Source organism: Sturnira hondurensis, unplaced genomic scaffold (assembly GCF_014824575.4).
Source record: "Sturnira hondurensis isolate 20B ecotype Veracruz unplaced genomic scaffold, ASM1482457v3 Scaffold0020903, whole genome shotgun sequence".
NCBI classification, from domain to species: domain Eukaryota; kingdom Metazoa; phylum Chordata; class Mammalia; order Chiroptera; family Phyllostomidae; genus Sturnira; species Sturnira hondurensis.
Window position 1 is genome coordinate 364,558 of NW_028093534.1, and position 20,425 is coordinate 384,982.

At 57.5% G+C, this 20,425-nt stretch overlaps 1 protein-coding gene and 1 non-coding gene across 2 annotated transcripts; both read right to left on the reverse strand.

Annotated features, from left to right (window-relative positions):
• Nucleotides 1-158: 158 nt before the first annotated feature.
• On the reverse strand, nt 159-265 carry LOC118976521 (U6 spliceosomal RNA). Its single transcript, XR_005064288.1, has one exon. It is a non-coding gene; the product is annotated as a U6 spliceosomal RNA (small nuclear RNA).
• Nucleotides 266-7,870: 7,605 nt separating this feature from the next.
• Nucleotides 7,871-16,271, reverse strand: TAMALIN (trafficking regulator and scaffold protein tamalin). Its single transcript, XM_037030994.1, has 8 exons — nt 15,136-16,271; nt 13,026-13,075; nt 11,407-11,461; nt 11,200-11,302; nt 9,950-10,043; nt 9,782-9,848; nt 9,514-9,580; nt 7,871-9,087 (listed from the first exon to the last, which is right to left on the reverse strand). Exons 1-8 carry the CDS (start codon nt 15,364-15,366, stop codon nt 8,600-8,602), a joined length of 1,155 nt encoding a protein of 384 aa, XP_036886889.1. The 5' UTR covers nt 15,367-16,271; the 3' UTR covers nt 7,871-8,599.
• Nucleotides 16,272-20,425: the final 4,154 nt, after the last annotated feature.

A 20,425-nucleotide genomic window follows, 5' to 3' on the forward strand; every position in this document is an offset into this window, starting at 1 on the left:
GGGTCACCGGTTCGATACCCAGTCAGGGCACATGCCTCGGTTGTAGGCTAGGTCACCAGTGGGAGGGTGTGTGAAAGGCAACCACACATTGATGTTTCTCTTTCTCGCTTTCTCTCTCCCTTCCCTTCTCTGTAAAAATAAATAAATAAAATCTTTAAAAAATATATGAACGCTTCACGAATTTGCACGTCATCCTTGCACAGGGCCCGTGCCAATCTTCTCTGTATCGGCCCAATTTTAATACATGTGCTGCCAAAGCAAGCACTGTTTCTTTTTCTTTTTAAATTCATTATTTTTATTTTTCAATTACAGTTGACATACATTATATTGGTTTCAGAACTACAACATAGTGATTAGACATTTATATAACTTACAAGGTGATCACTCCAATAAGTCTAGTATCCACCTGACACCATCTTTTGTTTCTTAACAACCAGTTTAAAATCAACACCTTAAAAGGCATCATTTTAGAAAAAATAAATAAATTTTAAAAAAAGGCATCATTTTAGGGTGGCAAAGCTTTGAGCGCCTTTATTATTGTCACGGCACATGTGAGAGGGAGACTGGGCGCACACTCCCAGAGCCACGCAGCTGCGCGCGGTCCTGCTCCTAATACAAACACGTTAACATTGACTAGCAAGTGCTGTGCTGGCTGTGTCTGGGGGTTAGCCACAGCCTGACAAACTGGCATTAATGCCATTTTGCGGATGAGGAAACTGAGGCTGAGAAAGGTAGAGGTGATGCAGTTTGCCCAACGACAGAAATATAAAGTCACAGAGTAGGGACTTAAATCTGGGTTTGCCTGACTCCAGAATCCAGATTTTTAATCAGGAATCACGCACTTGGAGAAAAAAAGGGGCTCAGTACATAAAACAGCATGCAAAGTATGGCAAAACATCACTGTGTTGCCCTCCAAGGATCGATGAGCGATGCCCTCTTTCCACTATGGGCCAGGCAGGGACAGGGGAAAGATTATTAGCCCCCGGAAGTCAGGAGAGAATGCCCTTGGCATTTACAACAATCACACCCCATACCCAGGTACTCCCTCTGGGTTTACCAACTGTCTTCTTTCACTGTCTTGCACTTAGTCTTCACAGCTGCTATTTCACAGAGTAGGAACCCAAGCCTCAGGGAGGCGGGGACTCAGATAGTTTGCAGCATAGCTGGGACTAGGACCGACATCTATATATTCCGTGTCCTCCAGGATTCAGGTCAAAGAAAGAAGACGGATAGCAGCCCAAGAGGGACTAGGGAGGTCTGAAACCAGGCAGACAAGCAGGCAGGGTGAGGACGTGAGGGTGCGTGGACGAAGTGAAGCAGTACCAGAATCTTCCCAGAAGAGGGCGACGCCTCCCCAAGGGTCCGCAAAACTGCTGGAGCCGCAGCCCAGGCCTGGACGGGCCCCTCCCGAGACCTAGGGAACCGGGAGGAGCGCGGGGTTTTGTTGCCTGGATTCTGAAGGTCTGAGGGCGTGGAGATGCTGTAAGGCAAGGGAGGGAGGAAGAACCCTCAGGGGTGGTTGCCCACTGGGGACGGTGTGGGCATCTGTGACGGGGTCAAGTGTGCTGGGGCTGCCTGGAGAGTGAGGCGTGAGCTAAGCCGGGAGGTGCCGGTAGGCGTGGGCAAGGAGAAGGTCCTGGCGTGGGCGAGGGAGGGGGTGCAGAATGTCTGTGGGACTTCCTGAAGCGGCAAGATTTGCTGCTCGGGAGAGGCAGTTACTCACTCGGGCTTTGCCAACTGTTTCCCTTTCAGCTCCCAAACACCACCCAGAGTCCCCATCTCCACCCCCGCCCCAGCTAATGGCAGCTGCGCCCCCAGAGTGGAAACTGCCTCTGCAGTTTCAGCCCTCAACCTCACGCTGGGAGAAGGTGGGGAGGAGGGTGCCCAGCTGACTCCATCTAGCTCCTGCCACCCCCCCACCCCACCCCACTCAACCAAGCCCAGAACTCCAAGGTCAGTCCTGCAGCCCCTTGGCAGCTCACGGGGCTGCTCTCCACCAGGCACCACCACCAACCAGTCTGGCCTCTCCCTGCTGACTCCCAACTATTGGTCTAGACTTGAACCCCTGCTCAGCCCCAGCCTCCTCTCTCCTCCCCTCACCCATGAGCATTGGCTACACCTGGCAAGTCCTGGATACCTGGACTTGTGTCACAACCCCTGCCTCTAACAGATGTCTAATGGGATCTCTTTTCTCCCCGGAACCCCTAGCCGGAAGGGGTGATGGCCGCTGCACACACTAAAACTTACACCTGCGGTGATGCCCAAAGTGGCTCTGTGCAGTGGGAGGCACAGGTCCTCAGCCACTGGAGGATGGCAAGGGGACAACCTCAGAGGGGCCTGAGCTCTGGCAGTAGTTGGTGCGCCAGGGTTCTAGGAGGAGGGAGTCCAGAGCTCTCCAAAATCATTCCACATCCGGTCCATGAATCCTAACTGAGCATCTGGGGTGTTTTGAAAAATACCAATGCTCCAATGCACCTCGGAACTCCGGAATCCATCCTAAGGAGAAGGACAGTCCTACCTACTGTTAAATTGGCCCCCCGGCAATTTGGTGTAATAGTTGGTTATCACCGGTCTTGCTTTCACTTCACCAGAGACCACCTTCCTCAGTCAGAGTGAGATTAGTAAAAGCTACAGGTGGGACCTGGGTGGTCCATCACTCTGACAGGGTGGGGAGGGGCACAGCGGTGCTCAGTGGACCTGGCCAGCTCTGAGGGGAGCTGTTCAGTGACTCTGTGGGGTAGCAGCACGGAACGAGGCCCAGGGGGGCAGTATTTCCATAATTTTTACTTTTGTGTACATTTGTTCTCAACTGAAAGGCTAACCTCCCATAACTGAATATTCACTGTGGTCGGGGTGGGGTCTCCCTTAGAGCAAAATTTTTTGTCTTGTCTTAGACTTTTGTAAGTATGCTTCCTCCCCTCTCCCCACACCCCAGCCCATGAGCCTGTAGATCATGTGGGCTTCCACACAGAGAAGGTGTGTTGGTTGACATAAGTTCTGCTTGACACCTGGAGCCCTGGACTCACTGTTCATCTATTCAGACACACTGCCTTCCGTCAGTGTTGTTTGCCTGCCCGCTCGATGCCAGGCTCCGCGAGGGTCAGAGAGGTTACGGTGGGTTGTCGGGTTGAGAGGAGACCCCACTTCCTGTGCGTGGGGCAGGGCTGAGGAAGGGCAGAAGAGGTGGGCTCCAGGAGGGGGAGCTGCCTTCCCAGCACCCAACTTCGGCTCCACTCTGGTTTGTAAGGTCAGAGCTGAGGTGTAATGTCCCAGGGTCACCACCAGGGGTCAGGGGCATCTGCTCTACTCACCCTACAGTGGATTCCCAACAGTGAATGTCTCAGTTCCTGGCTATTTTATTCTATTGAGGAAGCCTCCTCCGTCCCCTGTCCTCTCCGCAGCCCCATGTTCCTCTCTCTGGATTCTTGTAGCCCATCACTTCCTCCTTTAGGTCATCCCATCCAGACATCATTGCGGGACCAGGCAGCCTCCCAACAACAGCCTGACGTTTCTCTTGACCCTTGGGGAGCCCCACAGTCTCCAAGTTCCCCAACTTCATGAGTGACTGACTGGTGAGCAGAAAGTGCCTTCTACTGTCTCACTTCTGCTGCCATTCAGCTCAAGTTCTCTGGTTTTGTCTATGAGCAAAACTGGAGTGTGAGGTCCACTCCTAACAGGGTTCCTGATGTGAATCAACAAAGCTTGTGGCCAAGCCCAAGCCTCTCGTGTGGTTCCCAGAACCTGGTGCCAAGAGCTCCCCGCTTTGATGGGAATGCTCTCGCCTGGCTGCAGGACAGCGCTCACACCCTCAGAACCCCATTTCCTCTGACCCCACCCCCTCCTCCTTTGGCTATCTAGCCCATCTCAGACCTGCTCCTTCAGGTCCCAGCTTTCACATACCCTCTGTGCTCCCACCTTCCCCACCAAAGTGAGTCCCACGGCTTTAAAGATTCAGCTCCTGTAAAGAGTTCTTTCCCATCTTGACCCTGCCCTCACACTCCTTCCACCAGGAAGCCTTCCCACTCCTCAGTCCAGGCTCTAGAGACAAACAGATATGAGAGGATGCTGGCTCTGCCAGGTACCAGCTACCTTAACCTCTCTAATGTCAGTTTCTGCATCTGTGAAATGCAGACATGATTCGTGGCTCTCAGATGCCCTGTGAGGCCTGAGTGAGGGGATGGATGTGGAAGTGCTGACTTAGCACAGCGCGGGGTCCACAGTGATGCTGAGGGGGGCTCCCCTGGCCTTCCCTTAAGGTGTGGCTGCCACCCGCACTGTTCCCCCACTCTGGCCTGCTGGTGGGAGCCTTTGTGCACTGGCTGCTTCTGTTCCCCCCCGTACTTCTGGGCAGGGGAAAGAACGTGGGGTCTCAGGACAGGGCAGCTGCCATGTTGAGGAGATGGGGCAGCCTCGGGCTCTGTGGGGGCCTCAGACCAGAACTGCGTCTGCAGGGCCGTGTCCTCCCTCCATGCCCAAGGCCTGGTGTCCTGGTGTGGTGTCTACGCTCCTCCTCTCTGGAATTATCGGGGTTCTCTTCTGTCCTAGGGAGGGGGAAGGGCTCCCCTCAAGTCCTCTGAGGCTCTGAGAGGACCAGAAGGCTGGTCCGAGGTGAAGGAGGGAAGGCAGGGCAGGGCAAATAACAACCACACAGTATTGTGAGTCCTTGTTCCTTTCCTACCCACCCCCACCCCTCCACCAAACACAATCCCTGGATTAATTTTTAGCATCGCAGCTCACACATTAGTCACTCNCCTCCCTCCATGCCCAAGGCCTGGTGTCCTGGTGTGGTGTCTACGCTCCTCCTCTCTGGAATTATTGGGGTTCCCTTCTGTCCTAGGGAGGGGGAAGGGCTCCCCTCAAGTCCTCTGAGGCTCTGAGAGGACCAGAAGGCTGGTCCGAGGTGAAGGAGGGAAGGCAGGGCAGGGCAAATAACAACCACACAGTATTGTGAGTCCTTGTTCCTTTCCTACCCACCCCCACCCCTCCACCAAACACAATCCCTGGATTAATTTTTAGCATCGCAGCTCACACATTAGTCACTCCCTGTCACCCACCTACACGGCAGGAGGCTGCTGTGCTGGTGCCGTCATCCCATCAGCTGAGAGCTGGGATCCAGCCCCACCCTGGGTACCCCCTCTCCCTCCTCTGAGGGCACACAGCTAGTGGCTAGCCAGGAGCCCCCTTCGGCCTGGGCAGGGAGTGCTGACTTCACTCCCGAAGACAAGCTGCCCGGGGGCGGGATGGGGGGAGAACCAGCTGGTAGGAAAGTGGCCGGGCATCTATTCCTGGACGAGAAAGCCAGGGAGGCCCTTACAGTCCCTGCCCCCAGTAAGGTAGCAGTTATGCTCAGGCATCTGGCCTCCTGATCGCCCTGGGCTCTGGGAACAAAGCTGTGGGCCCCTCCCCTAGACCTGAGCCCCTGGGAGTGGCTGTTTGTCATCACGGCACAGCAGCTGTTCAAACAGGGAGCTTAGGGAAGCTCCATTTTCTTAACCAAATGGCCTCCCTCCCCTGGATCAGGGAAGGTAGGGCAGCCAGGTGCAGGTGCCTTGGCTGGAGTTGACACCCAGCCCCCAAGGGCTTGTGTGAGGGGCCCACAGAGGCCAACTCCAGATGGGGCAGGGGAAGGGCTGAGAGGTGGGGGGCAATGGTCACCCCTATACAGGGCTGGCCCCAAAGAAGCATTCCCATTTATTGACTGTCTGCTGTGTGCCAGGCTGTTAGGCCCTGGAGGCACAAGGTAAACGAGGCAGTTTCCTGCCTTAGAAAGGTACAATACGGATGCAAAAGTCAGGAAAATTACCAATCAGTTCAAACTGCTATATAAAAAAAAAAAAAAGGAGGGCTCAGGAGAAAGAATAATGGGGCCAGGAAACTGCTTCTGATCAGATCAGGGAAACTTCTCTGAGGAGGTGATGATTAAGCTGAGACCTGAGGAGGGAGGAATCAGCCTTGGACAGAACAGTATTCCAGGCAGAGAAAACAGCATGGGCAAAGGCCAGAGGCAGGAAAGAGCTTGGCGTATTTGAGGAATAAGACTGGAAAGAATAGTGTGGCTTAAACTTGATAAAATGACATGGAAGGAGAAACCATCTTGAAGAAAACCAGCTTGAAGAAAGAGGCAGGGAGCAGATAGTGGAGGTTCTCATGCATCGGGGCTCCTGATGTGAAGTCGATGGGCCTGGGTGGCTGCTGCAACCCAGAGGAAGGGAAGCCTTTTTGTAATTTGTCTGTCCAGACGGACACCGTGCTACGGGTAAGCTGTGGAAAACAGTTTGGATCCATTCCTTTGTTCCAGGGGAAGTCATAATGGGTTTTAAGCAGAGAAGGGTTGTGATCTGATTGCTTTTTTAGAAGGCTCACCCTGACCGCTTGCTGTGTGTAGGGGTGGCCCATGGTGGGGGAGGAAGCGGGGAGCCCACTGGGGAGGAAGTGCAGTGGTGCCGGAGGGAGAGTCAGCCCGGCTGGGAGAGGCTGCGGCTAAGACCTCTCAGCCGCCCCTTGGATGTCAGGTCACTGGCAGGAAGGAGTTCTGGCGCACACATCTCAAGTCTCAGGCCCAGCTCTGCCACTTACTTTTTTGTTTTTTAATTTTTAAAAATCAATTCGGGAAAGAGAAATATCGATTTGTTGAACCACTCATTCACGTACTCGTCGGTAGATTCTTGCATGTACCCTGACAAGGGATGACCCGCAACCTTGGCTTAACCAGACGATGCTCGAACCAACTGTGCTGCCTGGCCAGGGCTGCCATTTACCTTCTGCGTGACCCTGAACAGGTCACTTAGAGATACTCTAAGCACACACTGTATTTACTCATGTTCTACTCTACACTAGTTTTAGGCAAGAAATGGGGCAGTGAGTAAGACAGAAAAGGTGCCCTGACCGGTGTGGCTCAGTTGTTGGGTGTTGTCTCAGAAAGCAAAAGGTCGTTGGTTCGACTCCCAGCCAGGGCACATGCCTGGGCTGTGGGTTCCGGTTCCAGTCAGGGTGCACACCACAGGCAACCCGTCCATGTTTTTGTTTTTCTCCCTCTCTTTATCCCTCCCTTTTCTTCTCTCTAAAAGTAAATAAATCTTTAAAAAAGAAAAAAAAGAACAGTTCCCTAAGCTCTGTGCAAAAGGAGACCACATCCTCATGGGGAGGGGCCAAGCAAGACACAAAGCCCACAAAAATCCAGTTTCAGATGCTGACGAGTGAGTAGTATGATGGAAAGAAACCAGGGCACCATCACGGCCAAGGGTGGAACTGTGTGCCAGACTGGGCCGCAAGACCTTTGGGAGGCCGAGGTGAAGACTGCAGGAGCCGGGGATGGGAGGGGCAGGTGCTGAAGCTCCCGAGGGCCGTGCATCTGATGTGTGCCTGGTACAACGAGGTGGCCAGAGCAGGGACCGAGGAAGGAGGACAAGGAAATGAGGCAGGCAGGGGTCAGCTAGAAATCTTATCTGCGGGTGCTGAGAAACTGCTATGGAGTGATCAGGGACTGGGCCTGTCACAAGTCGGCTGGGTGATGGCTAAGGTCTCCTCTGCAGGAGACCCCAGACCCTGGGAAGAGAGAGTGCCAGGCGCAGTCATTTATACAGGACAGTTAAGGATTGTAGATGAGACCTGGCCTCCACCTGCTGTGGGTATTTGGGGAGGGAGGCCCAAGATACATGGAGACAAGAGGCTCATGTTCTGAGAAGGGCGTGGGGCCTCCCATTCAAGCCCGCACATGTGGGTTAAAAACCCAGACGATTTCCCTGGCTGCAGGTTCCAAGTAAATAAGACATAAAATACAGCTTTGGTGTGTGTTGGGGGCGGGGGTATGGGGGAGGCGGAGCCGCCAAGCCCAGTCCTCCCTGCCAGGCAGTCACCACACTGACACAGGTGCAAAAAACCATCAATTTTATACAGTTTGTGGTTCAAAAGCAACAATAGGCGAAGTGGAATGGCCTGTGCTGCCACCATCCCACCCCAAGATGCCTATTTCTGTCCTCCAAAGGGCAGAGAATCCAGGACCCCTGCCCAGTGGGACCCAACTTACAGGCCCCTTGGAGGGGCCAAGACCTTAGGGATCACCGGGAGGGAGGCCAGCACTGTAGGCCCCCTGGGGGGCCCACCAGTTAAATGGACCTGTTTGGGTGTGTGTATGGAAAGTGGGGGGGATCTACCCACAATAGGCCATTTCTCCCCAAGGCCAAGGGGAGCAAGTAAAGCTGAGGAGAGGGCTTCACGGGGCAGGGTCACCACCGCCTTGAAGGAGTTTTCCTGCACAGGCCACAAGGCACCAATGACCCGATATAGGACAGCACACCCCATCTTTGGTCCCCAAACCTCTCCCAACCCAGAGCTTGCCAGGTTCTCCCCTGTGCCAGCTCCCACTATGGTTTAGGGAGCAGGAGTAAAGGGGTCTGTGGCCCGGGTTTGCAGCTGGGCAGAGATAAACCAGGAACCTAGCAGGCCAGGTGGGCTGGCAAGGACCCTCTCCCACTGTTCCGGACTCCTGGGGTCCCTCTCCTGGGCCTGGAGCCAGCCTGACCCCTCAACCCCCCTCTCTTTTTGCACTGGCTGGAACGAATAAATAAATAAATACCTCCCCTCCCCTCCCGCCCTTCCCTTACAGCTGGCTCTCTTCCTCCTCCAGGGAGCGGTTGAGTCCGGGGATGAATTTGAGCAGCCGCCGGCGGAAGCTGCGATACTTGGCTTTGCGCAGGCCAGGGCCACAAAGGGCCTGCTCCCGGGCCTCAGTCCAGAGTGCGCCTGGCATGCCCCCGCCACCGCCGCCCCCCGGGCCTGCACACCGCACGCTGGCGCTACGGCTCAGCCCTGCCCGCAGCCCACAGGTCAGGGTCTCAGCTGGGCCCAGGCCCGGCGCGCGGACGGGGGGTGGCGGAGGAGCAGGCGGCTCAGCGCCCTCAAAGAAGCACGTGTGGTAGACGGAGTCATCGGGGTCACCTCCAGCCTGCCGGGCGCCCCCACGGGGGGCCCCAGGCGCAGCCAGCAGGGGACCGAAGGGCAGCGAGCCTGGAAGCAGGCCGGCTCCGTACAGGCAGGAGCGCACGGACTCCAGAGTGTCGTAGATGCTTGGGTCCTTCACCACGAGGCCTGCGGGGGCAGGAGACAAGAGGGTGGGCTGTCCCAGGGCACAGTGGGAGACCTCAGCAACATCCTAGTAACCATCTTTGTGGCCCTGGGCAAGTCACAACCCTGAGCTCCACCTCCCTGTCTGTAAACAGATATGCACTCAAATCCTTATGAGGACCATGAGTCATGGGAGAGCTCTGAGACATGCTCTTTGAGCCCAGGTGTTCCCATCTGTAACATGGAGATGGTACTATCTAATATTTGCCTTCAGAGGACTACTGAAGATAAACTAAAAATGTGTGTGCATCAGCCCAGGGTGCCCAAAGTAGTAGCTCAACAAACCTTTCCTCACTTTGGGGGGGCGCAGTAACCCAGCACTCTGAGGGGAAGCATGGCTGAGGGCACCAGTAGGGGCGCAAGTTACCCTTCACACCCCAGTGTACTCACCATGGACCAGCCGCTGTTCCTGCACCATTAGGGACCTGTATTCTCCCCACTTCTCATAGAGGGTTTGCTGCAAGAGACACCACCCGCCTCATCGTCAGGAGCCAGCCAGAAACTAGCAGGGGGTGAGTGCAGACTGAGCGATCAGGCGGCGCACAGAGGAAAACGTGAGGTTAAAAGGAGGTTCAGACCCCCTGAGAAAGAGTAGGGCATGCAGGGCAGGGGCTCAGGAAGAAGAGGGAAGAAGCTGACAGACTCTGGGCTGCCTTACCTTGAGGTACTGCAGACGAGCCTCCAGCTCCGCCTTCCGAATTGACGTTCCATACAGAGTTTCCAGCCTGAGGAGGTCAGGAGTCAGAGGCTGAGTGAGCCCCAGTGGAAACGCCAAGACAGGTTGAGCTCAGTCAGGAGTCGCAAGGACCCTGGCACCTGGACATACCTGAGAATGTTGCCAGATGCCTTAATGATGTCGACGATCTCTCGATGCCGGATGCCTTCCACATTCAGGCCGTTGACACTGGCGATGGTGTCCCCTGCCAGGAAGACAGGGGGTCAGCGTCTGCTCCCCGGGTCATTACAGAATTCAGGCCCCATACCTTAGCCAGAAAGGGCAGGGGTAGTAATGACCACGGAATACTCCTGAACTGCTCGCTCCCCACTCCTCACCTTACCCGGAGACCTTGTCCAGGCCCAGCGCCCCAGCCCAAGGACCAGGGCCCTCACAAACCAGCACCTTCACTCCACTTTCAGGAAGCCCTGTCCCCAAAGGCTGAGCCCCACCCACCCACCCGCGGCCTTGGGTGGCCCCCAGGGTTGGTTATTCCAGTCTAGCCCACAAGCTGTCATGAGACCCGGTCAAGACAAGAAGGGGGCAGGGTGAGTGGCACTCAGCTAAGAACTAGTGCTGGCCCCAAGCCCGAGAGCTCCGCAGACCCCATGCCACTGCAGAGCCTCCTGACCTCAGGCAGGACAAGCCACCATCTCTGAGGGCTCATCTCTCATCTGCAACAAGGGGGTGTGAATCCCTGCTGTGCCTGCCTCGGGGAGCAGGAGGGAGAGTTGGTGTGAAACTACTTTGCAAAGTTGCAATATACCACTTGGCTACCGGGGCTGCTGGTAAGTGGGCAAAGGAAGGAAATGGCGATAGAACGTGGATGGGGGCCAATTCGTGAAGTTTCAGGCTGCCCCTCCCTGGAACTTGGGATTCCAGATTTGGCCCATGGCAAGGGTCTCCTACTAGAGGTATGATTTCCTAGTTAGATGTGACCCATACCCCAGAGTTGGGCCAAGTCAGTGGCAGGATAGGCCCTGATCCCCAAGATCAAGCGGATCTAATGGAATGTTACTCCCTCCCCAACTCCCGTCCAAGCCGGAGTGCCAGATTGCCAGGAGAGGGCAACATCCGGCATTTGCCAGGCCCTAGGCTCTGTGTCCAGGGGACCCCCTCACCATGCAGTACCGTGAGGATGAATGACTGCGCCCATTTACCCATGGGACTGCTTAAGATCACACAGTAAATGGCAAATTCGCCTGAATCCAAAGCCTGGAATCTAGCCATTCTCCTTTCTGGCCTTCTCAGAATGGGACAAAGAAGGGGAATCGATTTTAGAAGAGGTTTCTCACCCACTCTGCTAGGGAGTAAGGTTATACCCACTTCCCAGAGCCCCAGGTTCTAAACTCAGGCCCCACCTGGTGTGAGCCCAGCCCGCTGGGCAGGGCTCGACTCATGAACCCGGCAGACAAAAGTCACCATCTCCACACGCTGCTCCTCCTGGTGGTGAAGGCCATACGTCTGTAACAGACAAGGGGATCCTCAGCCCTGGGTTGGTGGGGGTCCACCCATTCCTCAGACTGGCCTCCCAACCCCTCACTTGCTCCACACCCAGCTTCTCCCACCTGGATCTCGAAGCCGAAGGTCTGGTTTTCCTCCTTCTCCAAAGTCAGCACTTTCCTGCAGGAGACACAGGGGGCCATCTCATCAAGATGGTTAGAATTCAAAGGGCAGCGTGGCAGTCCCAGACCGTGGTCCTCCACTGATGCTGGAGTCTGCTCCAGAACACCCAGTCAGGGCTCACTCTCCAACAACAACTCGCTCCCATCGAAGGTTCCTGGAATGTCCCTCCCCACGCCCAGCTGAAATCAGCTTGATCCAGCAGCACGGAATCAATCCAGTCTCCGGTATGTCCAGCCCCCAGAGTGGGTGGACTAGCTGAATGTTCCAGTCAGTCCCTTCTTCCTAGTGAGCCCCAGAGCACCACTTACTGAGTAGCTGAGGCTCCAAATTCAGCCCCAGCCTGGAGCCTCCTCTGATCCACAGCCCTGGGGAGAGGGCTGGCCCCACCCCTGGGAGGCCCGTCACGAGGCTGAGCCCAGACCACAGCTGCTCCTCCCAGCTGCAGTGGGGCCGGCCCACCAGATGTGAGGGCTGGGGGGAGGGGAGCCTCAAAGCTGCCCCTTCCCGCACTGAAGGCCTGCCCACTGGACACAATGGTCTGGAGCCACTCCAGGTCCTGGCCTGCTGGGGGAGCCCAGAGTTTCCTCTGCCCACTCCCACCCCCTTCCTTCCCTCCCAGCCAGAGGCAGAGTTAAAGCAACAGCCAAAGGCCCCTTCATGTCTGTAGTCTCAGAAAAGCCCTGGAGACCCAGGCCCCAGCTCCCAGCCTGACCCAGATACTCCCCAAATGCTGGGTAACTCCCAGCCCCAACCTTGAGCTCCTCCCCACTTTGAACCCTCTGTGTGTGCTGGGGCCAGCAGCAGGGCGACTCAGAATTCTGTGTCTACCCTAGTGCTCTCCAGTTTTCTGGAAAGGTTGGCAAGCTTTTTCTGCAAAGGGTCGGGTAGCTAAGTATTCTAGGCTTTCTGTTCGGGGCCCATTTGGCCTCTATCATATCTGGTTCTTCGTTTTTAACAACCCTTTAGAAATACAGAAACAACTCTTAGCTCAAGCGCCAAACAGGCCAATCTGGCCAGGCGGCCGTAGTCTGCTGATCCATTTTAGAAGAAGCCAGGCCCAATCGGGATGTGACACGGCAGTCGGGCCTGAGATCAGCAGCTATGTCTGCCCTCTCCTTAGCTCCTTCCTGAGGGCTGCCACAGGATGGAACTGAGATTCTGGAAGCAGTGGTAACCAGACTCAAGAAGCTGGACAAGGCTTGGCTATAGTCTGGGCCCTTGGGGGGCTCGCTGGAGATGGGAGGGCCCAGGACCCGGAGAATTTCTCTCACTTCCTCCACCTCCCAGGTCCAGATCTCCCAGGGAAGGGTAATGCGCAGGGACTGGGGGTGGGTTGAGGAGCCCCTGATGACTCAAAGTCCCTACCTCCTTTCTTCGCCACCCTTCCTTCACACAGCCCACACCCCCACCTGCACCTCGGGCCCAGTGGCGGAGCCGTGCTGGGAAGGTGGGAGAATGACTCCCCCTGGCCCGGCCGAGATGCTAAGTCACGCTGCCACCATGCCCACCCAGACACCTCACCCTTTGGACCAGGGCAGGGGCTGGGGTGGAGGTGACTTACCGCTGCTGTTCAGGACTCTGGTTGAGATTCTTCCAGCGGAATCCTGAGCCCTGGGCAGGAAGATGGAGAGTGAGGAAGGAGCAGGTGAGACAAGGGTAATCCTTGAGCAGAGGCTGACAGCCCTGTGCTGGGAGGTCCCTCAGGTGGTCCCCAGCCCTGGACCCTGGACTCCCTATGGTCTGGTCCCAGTTCCAGCCCTGCTTTGGTGCTGGTGAAACTACGCGCTGAGTGCCACCATCGGTGTCACTCCATGGCTTCCCCCCTCTGCTTTATCCCCATTAACTGGAACTGCAGGGACATAACAGTCCTCCTGAGGCCCAGAGGCTTGGACCACTAAGTCCATGCTGGGGACCAGGGGTGCCCTTAATCTGGATAGGACAGTCTTCACCCCCAGGGTGCATGTCTGCAAAAGCTCAGGCCTCCTAGACTCCAGAAAAGCCAAGCCAAGGCAGGGGCTCCCCCCAGACATTCCCAAAGGGGGCAGGGACTCCCAGGCTTGCCTATCAAGGCAGTCCAGAGACCCCTGCTAGTCAAGGCCCTCCTCATCTCTCAGCCACAGACAGTGGCTTGGGAAAGCTGGGGTCACAGGCCCAGGTCTGGAGGGCCAGGAATCGCAGCCTGACCGTGGGAAGGCAGGGGACAGAGGGGCCAACTACTCCCTCCACAGTCTAGGCTGTTTCAGGGACCAGCTGTGCCAGCCCCGCCTGGATCTCTCAACATTGCCATATGTTTGCTGCTTTCTGGGGCAAAAACTCTTAGACCTCAAACGTGTCCTAAAGTCTCACTGTACTAAGAAGAATGATTGGGAGTTCTTTTTATTTTGTTTTTCTCTGGAGGGGGGAATGACAGAGCTGAGGGTTCCTGCCTCTTCAGGGCCCCTGAGAAACTAAAGTAGTCTCTCTCCCTCCCTAAATTATTGGCCCTTGGAAGAAGCCCTGCCCCAGATCAGTCCTCTTCCCATGTGCCCTAGAAAGCCCAGGGCCTTCCCATTGGTGCCCTTGTTAACCCTGCTCCCAGGCTTCCCCAAGGCTAGGAAGATAAGGGGGCCCTCTTTCTCCAGAACCAACAACTGGCCTCAGGGGTGAGGACAGTTCCCAAATGGGCCAGGGAGGAAGGACTGGGTAGCACAGAGAGACCCCTTTGTCTTTCCACCCTATTTTCATAAAATGCAAATTCTCAACAAGCTGTTCATTGTGTTGGGGGGGAGCCAAGGGCCAGAGAAGGAGGAGGGGGACAGAGGGAGGAAAGGCCACCAGCTCCCTTTCCTTAACCTGGGCCTTGTGTCCCCCCGCCTCTGAGAGCTCGGGTTTCCCTCGGGCCAGAGGAAGAGCTGGCGGAGGAGGGGAGACTCAGAGGGCGGGCGCGGCCCGCATCCTTCCTGCCCCGCCGGTGCCCTGCGACCCCTCCTACCGCGTCCGGTCCCAGCCGAAGTCCAGGGAGCGGTGACCTCGCACTGCACACCTCAGGTGCAGGGCCAGGCGACAGGCTCCGGGGCCAGGCGACAGGCTCCGAGCCCAGGCGTCCAGGCGTCCCCTCGGAGGGGCAAATGCGCTCTCAGACTGGGCGCATCCACTGCCCTCCCTCTCCACCCTGGACGCTCGGACAGAGCGAGCAGTGGGACCCCGGCTCTCCGCCTCCCTGTTCCAACTGAAGGGGCCCGGGCGAGGGGTTCTTGGGGTCTCGAGATACCTGGGCGCGGGGAGGCAGGGCGTGCAGGCCAGACAGACGAGGAGAGAGGGTGCTGGGGGATCAGGAGGGAAAGGAGCCAGACGGGGTGGCGGCGCGAGGGTAGCGGAGTGGAGAGCCCCGAGACCGGGAGGTGTGGAGGTGGGGGCCGTAGGGGCTGGAGGCTGGCACCTCCCTCGGAGAGGGCCGAGGGGGCTGAGCCGGTTCTGAAGGTGGCCGTGGGGGTCCGCGGGCTGGGGAAGATTGTGGGGCACTCTGACCACGAGCAGAATGTTGTGGAGGTCAGCGGGGGGCCGATTGGGGTTCAGCCGGCACAGGTGGGGGTGTTGCCAGGTTGAGCGGGTCTGGAGAAAGGGACACTGGGGGTGAGGGTGGGGGGCACCGACGGCCGGTGCCCCGAGAGTTGGGGGAGTGGAGGACGCACCTTTCGGCGGGGCAGGGTCCCCCCGGACACAGCGAGCGCGCGATACAGCTCGGCGGGGTGATAGTCCTCCAGCGCCGCGTACAGCTCGTCCCCGGGGGGCCCCGGGCTGGCGGCTGCGGCCGGGGGGCCGGAGGCCGAGGTCCGGGCCGGAGCGACTTCGGAGTCAGGAGCCCGGGCGGCGGCTGACGCCTCCTCCTTCGGTTGCAGCTTCCTGAGTCGGCGGAGGGTCATGGCTCCGGCGCCCCGCGCGGCGGGGACAGCAGCAGCTCGGGGATGCCAGCCAGGCGGGTGGCTGGTCGCCTCCCTTTATAGGATCCGCTGGGCGGACCGGGGGTGCGGACGGGGAGCGGCCTCCGCTGGCCTCGCCCCTAGAGCCGCAGGCCCCGCCTCCGGGGGGGGGCGCGCTGCGGGGAGCCCCACGCCCGCCCAGGCTAGGGAAGGTCTCAATGGGGGGAACCTAGCCACAGAGGAGGGGCACCTCGGGGTGGCGCCAGTGATACCTGGGGGCCGGCAGGCTGGAGGTGGTCTGTGAAGGGGCTTGCGTATGAGATTTGAAAATTTGGGGGTGGATAGCTTTAGAGACTCGTGGAGCATCTGGTGGTGGATGGACAGTGAGGGACCATTGTGAGGAGGTTTGGAGACCCAGGGGAAGATTCTACGAGATCCTCCAGGCTGCAGGAGACTTCAGGCAGGATGAGAGGCAGCGTGGCCGAGCAGAAGGAGGGGTGCGGTACCTGGGGAAGAGATGCCCCTGAAGGGAGGAGTGAGAGAGCCCGGCTTTCCCTGCTACATAGCTGCCCCCGCAGAAGTGAGAGAGGCTGCCTCCTCTGCCCAAATCAAGGGGAAAGAGAAGGGGAAAGCCAGGGAAAGAGGAGACAGTGGGCTTAATTCTGCCCTGTCCCCTGGTAGGGGAAGGAATGCTCCCTCCTGAGCAAACCTCTCCTTCGCTCTCCCTGTCGGAGCTCCCAGCAGACAGATCCTTACTGTGGAACTGACTCATGGGGAAGGGGATGTGCGTGAACAGAGCAGGTGCCGAGGGTTGGCGGCGTGCTCAGCTACTTTCTGACACTGTCTTAGGGGCCACCCCCCTGAGAGGTGGGGATGGCCCAGCTGGAGTCTCTGTCGTCAGTGGTGGCTGAAAAAGAAGTGAGAGGAGGAAGTGGAAGGTCCCGCTGGGCCTATGACTAGCAGGTACCCACCGCAGGGTGTCAGCACCCCACCAGTCACTAAACAGAGGCTGAGGCCAGGGATGCACCCTCCCATCTTCCCAAATCTGTTAGCTTCCACAGCTCCCGTTCACTGAGCACTTCTCGTGTGGTGGGCACACTGTTCTGGGTGTGCTTTTACACACACAAGTTAACTCATTGGTTCTGATAACAACCCTTCGAAACAGGTGGTATCATTATCATCTTGGACAGATGAGGAAACTGAGGCCCAGGGAGGTCAAGTAACTTGCTCTAGGCTACTCACCAGCAGAGCTGAGATCCGAACCCAGGCGGCCTAATTCCGGAGCCTGCAGTCTCCTACTGTCTTCTCCAGTTCTTCATCCTCTCTACATTCGCCCGGCTCTGCGCCGGGTCCTGGCTAGGCTCAGGGGTCACAGAGGCTCTCGGTCTACTAGGAGTGGTGCCTGCACAGGCGCTGCATTACACACCGGGCATGAGGAGTACAGAGGGCAGGTAGCCACATCCACTTGGGGCAGCTGGGAAAGGCTGTCTCCTCTGTTATTCATGGGTCTGTCTCCGTCTCCTTGCTTCCTCGTCTCCTTGACTTTCTGTGTGTGTCTCTCGCCCACCCCCAGGCGCCCGGGCCCCCGCCCTGCAGGAGGTGTGGGTGGAGGGGGTGCTTCTCCATCCCTCAGTGATTACACAAGTCCAGATGGCAAGATGCGTGTTGAATGTGGGGCAGGGGTGGACTGGGGACTGCCAGGAGTGAAGAGCTAAGTCCCTTAGTGTCTTCCTCTCCCTCCTTCCCTCTCCCTTCTCCCCTTGGCATCACCAAGTGGCCATCAGCTGAGGGGCTGAGGGGGTGTCGGTGGGGAAACATGGGACTATTGTGAAGCATTAGCACAGATGGACCCCTGGACCGTCTGCTGCCTGCTCCCAACAGACGGCATCTGTGCTGGGGGTGGGGTAGGGGTGGGGAGGCGAGCAAAGGCAGGAGGGGCAACAGTTCTGTTCTCTGCACTCCTGTGCTTATGCCTGAAAGAACCCACAAAAGAGCATCTTGTACCTCTTCTGGGAAGGGCCATCAGCCTACCTACCCCAAAGGGCTACCTGACACCTCCCTGCCTGAAACCTGGAGAAGAGGACGCCATGAGTCTACAGCACCTGTGTGTAAGATGGCTCTGTTGCCATACTCCTCCTTCAGACTGGAGTGGAGGCAGAGACTTCCCCTAGCCATGCAGGTCAGTCTGCTGCCCCGCCTCGCCTCCGGGTGAGAGACCACCACCAGAGGAGGGCGCACCAGTTCCCTCCTCCTGCCAGGCGGGGAGCCCTGGAGAACCCCAGAGTAAGGCTGGGCCCGGTGAGGCAGTTTCTGTCAGCCTCGGTGCATGATCTCCTGGTATCCTGGAATTTCAGAGGTGGGAAGGGTCTTATGGTCTGGAAGGATGCGGGGAAGCCCTCTTTTAACGGAGGGGGCACGCAAAGCCAGGAAGGGAAAGAAGGTGGCAGGTCGGGCACTACAGCCCTCACACCCCACGTCTCCTGACTCGGGGCTGTTTAATTTAGCCGCTGGCAGCTCAGAGACTGGCGCCTGCTTCTTTCACACAACCTCCTGTTCCTCCAGGGGGATGATGGGGGGAGCCCAGGATGTCCCAACACAGGGCAGTAATGCCCTCTGGTGGTCATGAGTCTCTTGGTGGAAAACCTAATCAGACAAGCGCTGGTGCCAGGACTCCATCTGGAATCCCAGCCGGTTTATGGATCCCCCCCAACTCCTGGGGGTGGGCAGAAGGAGCAGGCTGCGCACTGCCAGCAACTTCATACCAGGACACACCTTCCTCCTTTCTCCTCTCTTCGGAATCCTCCTTGAAAAAGCCCCATCACTCCGGCTTCTCAGACAGATGCGCTCAATCTGTACTTTATTCCCAAAAGCAAGTCCCTGGCTTTCAGAATGAGCTCCTCAAGTTTGGCTTCCCTTTGCCCCAGCTTCCCTGGCTCCCAGCTCTCAGGAGGGAGCTTGGCTTGTGCTGGGGGCAGAGACAGCAAGGGCTCGGCTAACGGACAAGGCCAAGGTAAGACCCCCTTCTCTTTGGCACAAGCCCTTGCCCAGACGCTTAACAGCCCGAAGTCCCCATGGAGGAAGTGGGGAGAGCTGGATCTTGCCCCCCAGCGACCTGTTCAAGCTCTAGGGAAGTTGGGGCGCTGGGGGTGAGCTGCAGACACTCCGGCCCCTGTGGAGTCTCGCTCAGTAGCGCTCAGTAGCGGAGCTCTTAGCAGCCACTTCATCCCAGAACTCAACGGCTAGTCTACCCTTGGGCTCATCTCCGGGTGCTGCCACTGCTCCTAAGTGGGGGAGGTGGGAGAGACGGCCTGGGGCTCAGCTGGCTCTCTGGTCAGGAATGAGGGGTTGGGCCCCCAGCTGCATGACCCTGGGGGAGGCGTGGACAGCCGGTGGGCAGCTGACGGGCAGGGGGCGCCTGTTTTCCTGAATGACTGCTGCTGCTCATCAGTCTCCAAGGGGTAGCGTCTGGGTATGGTGTGGGGGCTGGGGGAGCCGAGCAGCTGAGTGGGAACCCACTACAGCTCAGACTTGATTCTAGGAGGGGTCTGGGAGCAGGGCAAGGCAGACATGACAGTTTATCTGTGTTGGACATGGGTGGCCTCTTGAATCTTGTCCCACCCAGAGGCCAGGGACCATCCTGCCTCTTGGGCTGGGGGTGGCAACGTGTCTCCAGCTTGAACAGGGCAGTCTGGTCAAAGGAAGAAAAGGCTGCCTCTCCTGCTTTCCTGACGGTGCCACTCCCAGGGCAGAGGGTGCGTGCTGTCTTACCCTGCTTCACTGCAGAACAGGTCCAGCTAGGACAGAAAGCTACAGTTCTCAGGGCCCCAAATGCACGCCCTCTTGGGGCTTCATCCCTGGCTCCCCCTCCCAGGGGATAGCGTTGTGCACCAGGCTGATTCTTCCGTTTACTGTGAACTGGCCGGCTCCCCTCTCCCTCGTTGTTTGCATTTGCTCGCACCCCAAACCTGTTCCTTCTACCAACAGTCTGCTCGTCCTCTGGCTGCCTCTGCCACCGCCACTGCCCCTGAAGCCAGCACTGCCGCTGGCCCCGAACGTGCGTAAGATCCCATCACTCCCTTGGTGAAAATTCGGCTTTAAATGGCCTATTCCCTACACGAGGAATGGCGAAGAGGTCCTATGGGACAACTCCACATAAGCACGCTGTTGAGACATTTGGAGGCCAAGTCTAGACCCGGGAGGAAAACTCACAGAGAGTAGCACTGTCACCGGGGAAGCACTGGCGGTCCCCAGGGTGAACTCTCCCCTTCTGAGTGCAAGACGGCTCCAGCAGACTCCCTTCCTCCAGCCACGCCAAACCCTGGTTTCTGAGTGGTGACACACTCCTTCCGACTAACCCCCCACCCCCCCAGCCCCTTCTCAATCAGCAGGCCAGTGTCTACTCCAAAACAGACGAGGCATCGCCTCTCTTGACCCGCTGACATCTGCCCTACGTTCCCAGAGCATTGTGTCCGTCCTCTCACGGCCCTCAACCTCCCCAGGCGCCTCTTCCGTGCCCTGGCCACACAGTATGTATCACGGTGCGACGGAACTTGCCAAGTCTGCCCTTTTGTTCTCTCTGTACAAACCCTCTGTTTCCAGGGGAGCAGGGGCCAGACTGTTTATTCTGCCCACTGCTTGACACTCTCAGGCTGCCCAACAAGCACTTATTTGATGATAATCCATTTAGAGTCCAGTCTATCCAATTGTTACTTAAACCTTTCTACTCCATTATCCCTATCCTTGGCTTCTGAGGAGCATTCCCAGACCCGGAACCAGGGCCACCTGCCCCCCTCCTTAAATCCCTCCCAGCTGACCACTGGACGCCCACCGATGTTCATGTGGGAGTGACGCCTGTTGTTTGGTCAAATGCCAATCTGGAAGTTGCTGTAAGGCAGGGGTGTTAAACTCAATTTTCACTGGGGGCCACATCGGCCTTGAGGTTGCCTTCAAAGGGCCAAATGTAGTTTTAGGACTGTGTAAATGCAACTGCTCCCTAACAGGTAAGCCAGAGCTCAGCGCTGCTGCCAGGTAGAAACAAGGTGCTGGGCAGGATAAAACAAGG

Bases quoted from the DNA above. Each gene is read 5' to 3' on its own strand.
- TAMALIN (XM_037030994.1), bottom strand. From the start codon at position 15,366: ATGACCCTCCGCCGACTCAGGAAGCTGCAACCGAAGGAGGAGGCGTCA. The intron at 11,462-13,025 runs GTAAGTCACCTC...TGTCTCCTGCAG, and splicing joins CAGAGTCCTGAACAGCAGCG to GAAAGTGCTGACTTTGGAGA. The intron at 9,849-9,949 runs GTATGTCCAGGT...TGACCTCCTCAG, and splicing joins GCATCTGGCAACATTCTCAG to GCTGGAAACTCTGTATGGAA.